Source organism: Pezoporus wallicus, unplaced genomic scaffold (genome assembly GCF_028554395.1).
Source record: "Pezoporus wallicus isolate ANWC-B61680 ecotype Strahan unplaced genomic scaffold, APGP_CSIRO_Pwel_v1 contig_6644, whole genome shotgun sequence".
NCBI lineage: Eukaryota > Metazoa > Chordata > Aves > Psittaciformes > Psittacidae > Pezoporus > Pezoporus wallicus.
Window position 1 is genome coordinate 135694 of NW_026637098.1, and position 7192 is coordinate 142885.

The following is a 7192-nucleotide window of genomic DNA, read 5'->3' on the forward strand; positions in this document are numbered from 1 at the left end:
CTCAGTTACGTGCTGTAATGTGAGGTACCACGTACCTCACTTATGGGCTGTAATTCGTTAACGTGTGTAACATCCCTTTGATGTAAAAGTGCTGGTATTATCCTTGGCTCTGCCTCTGGATCAGGACTTTATAAAAGCAATAGCTGGGGATTACATTTACAGCAGTATCTAGTGGGTGTATCTGTGCTGGGTGTATCTTCAGTGCTGGGTGTACTTTGAGCATTGCCTATCGATGCAATTGGCGCTTCCAAACACGAGGTATCTCAGAACAGGAGTTGTCCCCATTGAGAGAGGAGTCTCAGCCAAGGACAGACCAGGCTGGTAATGATTCTCCCTTCATTTCCCAATTTAATAGCTCAAACAGGTTACTGCAGCCCCGAGGGAGCTGCATGGAGTCATTCAGTTTAGAACTCTTTTGCTGATGATTCAGTTTATAACTTGGTTCTTTTTTGTCTCCTCTCTGTAGCGTTCCCATGGTTTGGTTTGGATATCGGAGGCACCTTGGTCAAGCTCGTGTATTTTGAACCAAAGGACATCACAGCTGAAGAGGAAGAAGAAGAAGTGGAAAACCTCAAAAGCATCCGTAAATACCTGACATCAAACGTAGCTTATGGATCCACAGGCATCCGGGATGTGCACTTGGAACTAAAGGACCTTACCCTGTGTGGACGTAAAGGCAATCTGCACTTTATACGCTTTCCTACTCATGACATGCCTGCTTTTATCCAAATGGGAAGCGAAAAGCACTTCTCAAGCCTCCATACTACCTTATGTGCCACGGGAGGTGGAGCGTACAAATTTGAGCAGGACTTTCTCACAGTAGGCATTTTTGGCTTCTATACGGTTAAGGATCTGGGAGTGAAGTCTGGTTTAAAGCTTAAAACTAGAAAGCTTTCTCTGCAGGTGCTCTGAGTCTTAGCTTTGGAAGTGTGTGCTTAACCCAACTGAAACTTGGGGCAGGAAACAGCAGGTGGAGTCGAGTTTGCATCTCCAAATGAGGATCATTTCTACCCTACAAGTGCATGTAACATTCCTCTAAAATTACTCCCTGACTTCCATAGTAATAGCTCTTACAAGCTGTTCCCTCTCTTGTAAAATCATGGAATGGTTTGGGTTGGAAGGGACCTTAAAGCTTAAATCCAGCTCCAACCCCTGCCACAGGCAGGGACCCCTTCCACTAGAGCAGCTTGCTCCAAGCCCCTGTGTCCAACCTGGCCTTGAACACTGCCAGGGATGGGGCAGCCACAGCTTCTCTGGGCACCCTGTGCCAGCACCTCAGCACCCTCCCAGGGAAGAGCTTCTGCCTTATCTCCAACCTGAATTATGAATATAATATGATATGCTGATCTCAGTCTTATGGGGTATTTCCTTACTGCTGTCTTTCACATGCTTAATGTGAGGTTTATTGTTCCTGTTCCTGTGGTTTCGTTTCTAACACGCATGTGAGTGAGCTATAGAGGTTCAGTCCGATGTGGTGGTGAACTGACTGAGAGGAGGTTAATAGTTGGGGTTTGATGTCGTCATGTGGCTTCATTGTAAGTTTGACTCTTGTTCAGAGGTGAAAAACTGGTGATAATGCCTCTCTTTAACCAGGGCTTGACAAACTGCACCAAATTCAGAGGCTTTTGTGCAGTGGAGGCAGTGACATGAGGGGAAAGTGATTCATAAATCCCTGTTTTGGTGGTTTTAGGGATGGATTTGGGGGATTATTTTGGTGAAACACTTCTGTCCCTTCTCATTTTTCCTTGTTTTTCATGCTACTGCCTCAGCCTACATCAGGCCCATGGAAGTTGCTGGGATTCTCTCAGTGCCCATCAGTGCATCCAGCTCTTTGTATCCCCTCTCTGCCCCATCTGCACACTTCAGGGGCAGTTTGCAGCCCATGTGCACGGAGAAATATGGAGCCCTGCCGTGATCCAAGCCCCTGCATGGAGATGACTGCATTTAGCTGGCAGTGAAGGCACTTCTCTAGCCCTGAGCATAAACACTTGAGATCCCTGGCTGCATTCCTCAACCTTCTCCTTTCTTTCTCCCTGCCAGATGGGTGACCTTCAGCTTTGCAAACTGGATGAACTCGATTGCCTTATTAAAGGAGTTCTGTACATTGATTCCGTTGGCTTCAATGGGCACTCAGAGTGTTACTATTTTGAAAACCCAACGGATGCTGAGAGATGTCAGAAGCTCCCATTCAACCTGGAGAACCCATATCCTCTCCTGCTGGTGAACATTGGCTCAGGGGTCAGCATTTTGGCTGTGTATTCAAAAGACAACTACAAGCGGGTGACAGGCACCAGGTGAGTGCTGGAAGAGAAGAAATTGAGTTTGATTTTGGGGTTTGGAATGTGTTTGTGCATTGTAAATGACACTTTTAGGGACCATAAAGGTGGTGAGTTGAATGACCCAGCTCTTGCTTTTACTGCAGTCCCTTATCTCTGGATCAGAGAATCTGGATTCCACGGTTTGGTCTCTGAACTGCAGCCAGTCTCTTTAGAACCTGGTTTTGCCCTGGTGCAGGAATTCAAGTGGTTTATTTGCCATCATAGTTTGGGATTATCACAAATATCCTCACAGTAATCCTGTTGACAACTGTTAGCTTTGATCCTGGCAGTAGAGATTTGCATCCTGGCTTCCAAAATAAGGTATAGTTTGCTGGCAGGGACACCGGCACAGCAGGAATTCCCCAGGCAGTCGCTGGGCTGCTGCACTTGCCCTTCTTGAAGACAGGACATCGTTTTTCCCCTTAGTTTTGGGTAGCTGTGCCCTGGCACTCCAGGTACATCTCAGGACTGATATTTCACAGAATCCCAGCCTGGTTTGGGTTGGAAGGGAGCTTAAAGCTCCTCCAGCTCCAACCCCTGCCACGGGCAGGGACCCCTTCCACTAGAGCAGCTTGCTCCAAGCCCCTGTGTCCAACCTGGCCTTGAACACTGCCAGGGATGGGGCAGCCACGGCTTCTCTGGGCACCCTGTGCCAGCGCCTCAGCACCCTCACAGGGAAGAGCTTCTGCCTAAGAGCTCATCTCAGTCTTCAGTGGAATGAGCCATTTCCCTGCTCCGTCTCTTTAGAAGCAAGGTGGGTCACAGTCATTTTGCTTTACCTTGCAGCCTTGGAGGAGGAACCTTTTTTGGTCTCTGCTGCCTTCTGACTGGTTGCTCCACCTTTGAAGAGGCCCTTGAGATGGCATCCCGTGGGGACAGCACCAAAGTGGACAAACTGGTGCGGGACATCTACGGAGGAGACTACGAGCGGTTCGGGTTGCCAGGCTGGGCTGTGGCATCCAGGTAAGGACCGACAGTGTCACCTGCACTGGAGATCCTGCAAGGAAGGGAGCTTAAAACTCACCCAGCTCCAGCCCCCTGCCACGGGCAGGGACGCCTTCCACTGGAGCAGCTTGCTCCAAGCCCCTGTGTCCAACCTGGCCTTGAACACTGCGAGGGATGGGGCATATATATATATATAGGGGACACATATAAATACTTCAAGGTGAATCACTTTGGTTAAATGAGGAGTTCCTGTTTTCTCCTGCAGTTCTGATGCAGATGGACCTTTAACCCCAAACCTGTCTTTCCAGCTTTGGAAACATGATGAGCAAGGAGAAGCGAGACTCTGTCAGCAAAGAGGACCTGGCCAAGGCTACTCTAATAACCATCACGAACAACATCGGCTCCATAGCCCGGATGTGTGCCCTGAATGAGGTACTGGGGGGAACCTGTGTCATTGCTTCCCATCTAAAGCATGCCTGGTGTGGTCCTGTCACATGGAATCTCTTTCCCTGCATTGGCTTCTGCAGATGGCGTGTTCATACTCATCTCTTTGGATGTTTAGGAAGTTGTAATCCACTCTCTTTGAATTCTCCAGTCCTTCCTTTTGTGTGTTTTGAGGCAGATCTTTGTGCTGTGAATGAATCTGTGATCTCCTGAGGGCCTCTGCTTGCTCAGGAGTTTAACATCTTCCCTGGGGTGGTTTGAGGAACAGTAGGTGTGTGATGAATCACGGCTCTTGGGAATGCTGAGGGAAGGAGAGGTGGGACGGAGGGATGTAGAGGCTGGGTATCTTTCCTGTGTTGTTTCCACCAGTTCCTCTCGATTTCCTGGCCAGGCCCCACCGCTTCCACAGCCGTTCCTGTATCTTTGTGCTTTCAGCTTCTTTACAGTGCTGCCTTGTTGCATTCATGTCAAGCAGCATTGTACAGGGCTATGAAAGAGCAGAGACATGCTCTCCACTCCATTTGGAGCCTGTTCCGATGGGATGAGCTAACGGGGGGAAGCATCCTCCTGACTCCTGTTGCTGTTACCTTCATTTACTGCAGGCACCAGGCAAGATACTAGCCTTGCTCACAATACATCTGCTGAGTCCTCACTTTCAAGTAGGCAGCTGAGTGCAGAGAGGATGCTGAGTAGTTAGGGGGAGGTGTTAGGAAATGTGGGATGGAAGGAACATCCATAGAAGGCTGCACCCCCAGAGCACGAGCAGCAGGTCAAGAAGGGGATTTTCCCCCTCTCCTCTGCATATGGTGTTTCAAAGGCACTATAAGTGTAACTTTATTCTTACTCTAAGGTGGGGGTTTCATCATGACAAGCAGAAAGTGAGATTTACCCTTAATGTTCCTGCTGTTTCCTTCCTACTTGCAGAACATCAATCGAGTGGTGTTTGTCGGCAACTTCCTTCGGATCAATACCATCTCCATGAGGCTCCTGGCCTATGCTTTGGATTACTGGTCGAAGGGACAGTTGAAAGCACTCTTCTTGGAGCATGAGGTGAAATCACCCTTTACATCTCTCTTGGGGCAAAATGCACATCCTTTACACGCTCTGGGAAGAGCCACGTGGAGTCTGTACGTGTTGATCCACGTTGTGCAGTAGTTCCTACTGCTGTGTTACCGCAGCCTGTACGTGTGCATACACATTGTGCAGTGGGTTCTGAGTGCAGTGCCAGTGCAGGGTCAGAAGAATCACAGGTATTGTTTCAGTAGCTATTTACTACCGATTGCATCTCACTTGTGAACTTTAAGACCATGATGTGTCCCTGCCCATAGCAGGGGGTTGGAACTGAATGATGTCAAGGTCCTTCCCAACCCAAACCATGCTGTGATTCTCTGTGACAGCAGGAGGATTGCGTGCAGCTCTGCGTTCCACTGCAGCAATGATAGTTACAGTCTGTTTTCTAATGCACCCTCTTGTAGCTCTGTGGTGAATTGACCCTGGCTGGACAGCAGAAGCTCCTCAGAATCACTGTCACTGCTCTCCTCAGCTGGATGGGGAGAGGAGAGAGAACATACAACTAAAGGCTCCTGGGTCTAAATAAGGGCAGGGAGAGCTCACTCACCAGTTACCATCATGGGCAAACAGACTGCAACTGGGGAAATGAGTTTGTTCCCAATCAAATCAGAGGAGGGTAACAAGAAATCAACCCAAACCTTAACACTTCCCCCTCCTCCCCTTCTTCCTGGGCTCAACTTCACTCCCCAGTTCTCCACCTCCTCCCCGCAGTGGTGCAGGGGGACAGGGAATGGGGTTGTGGTCAGTTCATCACACCCTGTCTGTGCTGCTCCTTCCTCCTCAGGGGAGGATCCTCGCACTCCTCCTCTGCTCCAGCATGGAGACCCTCCCACAGGACACGGTCTTCCAGGGACGTCTCCAATGGGTGTCCAATGGGCTGCAGTTCTTCATGAACTGCTCCTGCATGGGTCCCTCCCATGGGGTGCAGCCCTTCAGGAACAGCGTGGATCCTCTGCAGGGTCACAAGTCCCTGCCAGCAAACCTGCTCCAGTGTGGGCTCCTCTTTGCATGGGGCCACAGCGTGAGCTTCCCATGGGATCACATCCTCCTTTGGGCTCTGGCATGGGGCTGCAGGCAGGGTCCCAGCATGATGCTTCCCCATGGGCTGCACCACAGGCTGCAAAGGGAATCTCTGCTCTGGTGCCTGGAGCACCTCCTGCCTCCTTCTGCACTGCCCTTGGGCTCTGCAGGGCTGCTCCTCTGCATGTTCTCCTCTCTCCAGCTACAGCTGCACAGGGCATTTTTCCTTCTCAAATCCCTTATCCCGGAGGAGCTGCCACCATAATTGACGGGCTCAGCCTTGGCCAGCAGTGGGTCTGCCTTGGATCCAGCTGCATTGGCTCCATAAGACATTAGTGAAGCTTCTGGCAGCTTCTCACGGAAGCCACCCTTGTATCCCCCTGGTACCAAGCCCAAACCCAACCCAAGTTCTTTCTTTCCACTATCCTTTATAAGCTGTTACAATCACACCCTTTGTGTCACACTGTCCTTGCATCAGGGTCTGCCCACATCTGAGTCTCTCATGGCTTGTCCTCTCTGCTCCTCAGGGTTATTTTGGTGCAGTCGGGGCTCTGCTGGAGCTCCTGGATTCCCCTTGACTCTGCGCAGATTCCTGACATTGGATCTATGAAGTCGGGGCGCTTCCTGGGTCACCCCATTTCATTGGAAGCAAAGGGAAGGACTCTTGTGTTGGTGTCTGTGTGAACCCCATCCTCAGCGACAAGCAGGTTGGTTCAGGAGGAGGACGTGCAGCCACACTGCTGAGTGTGGTGGTTGACCTTTAGCACTCACATCACATCCCCCTTTCCATGTAGCCTCTGTGTTTTGTGGGATGGAACAGCAGGAATCCATCAGGATCCCTGTGAGTGAAGCATATGCTGGGTTCATGCTCCCAGAGCTCAGCCTGCAGCATTCTGTGTCCTCCACATGAAAGGTGTCTTGTCCTTGGTACGTTGTGTGTCCAGGGGACAGAGCCCCGCATCCCAAATCCATACGGCTGGAATCTCTGTCCTCTGAACTGTTGGAACGCTGCTGTGCTCTCCACAGGGGCTTCAGTCCTGTTACAACCCTTTCTTACCTGGACACTGGAGACCAAAGGTGAGGCAGGAATCCTGTGTCACAGGTTCATTCCCATTTTACCCTCCAACGCTTCCATACAGACCACAGCGCCCTTTGGGATGTGCTGGAAGGTCTCAACCTCTGACCTGGACGTTGCTAAATCGAACATGAGGTTGAAACAGTGGGGTTTGATGTTGTGTGTTTGCTTGGTTTATATCCTTGCTCTGTTGTACAACTCTGCTGCATAGAACTATACCAAAGAGCTCCTGGTTTTCACTTGGACACTTGGGATCGGCTCGGGAATCTCCCTTTTACCTGTACGGATTGCTGCAGTGTTGTAGCTTCGGGGGGGAATC

General features: G+C 50.4%; 1 protein-coding gene across 1 annotated transcript; it reads left to right on the forward strand.

Annotated features, from left to right (window-relative positions):
- Positions 1 to 455: 455 nt before the first annotated feature.
- On the forward strand, positions 456 to 6553 carry PANK2 (pantothenate kinase 2). The gene is made up of 6 exons (XM_057403213.1): positions 456 to 583; positions 2041 to 2294; positions 3105 to 3281; positions 3572 to 3695; positions 4632 to 4757; positions 6326 to 6553. Exons 2-6 carry the CDS (start codon positions 2041 to 2043, stop codon positions 6374 to 6376), a joined length of 732 nt encoding a protein of 243 aa, XP_057259196.1. The 5' UTR covers positions 456 to 583; the 3' UTR covers positions 6377 to 6553.
- Positions 6554 to 7192: the final 639 nt, after the last annotated feature.

Bases quoted from the DNA above. Each gene is read 5' to 3' on its own strand.
- PANK2 (XM_057403213.1), top strand. From the start codon at position 2,041: ATGGGTGACCTTCAGCTTTGCAAACTGGATGAACTCGATTGCCTTATT. The intron at 2,295-3,104 runs GTGAGTGCTGGA...TTTACCTTGCAG, and splicing joins AAGCGGGTGACAGGCACCAG to CCTTGGAGGAGGAACCTTTT. The intron at 4,758-6,325 runs GTGAAATCACCC...TCTGCTCCTCAG, and splicing joins CACTCTTCTTGGAGCATGAG to GGTTATTTTGGTGCAGTCGG.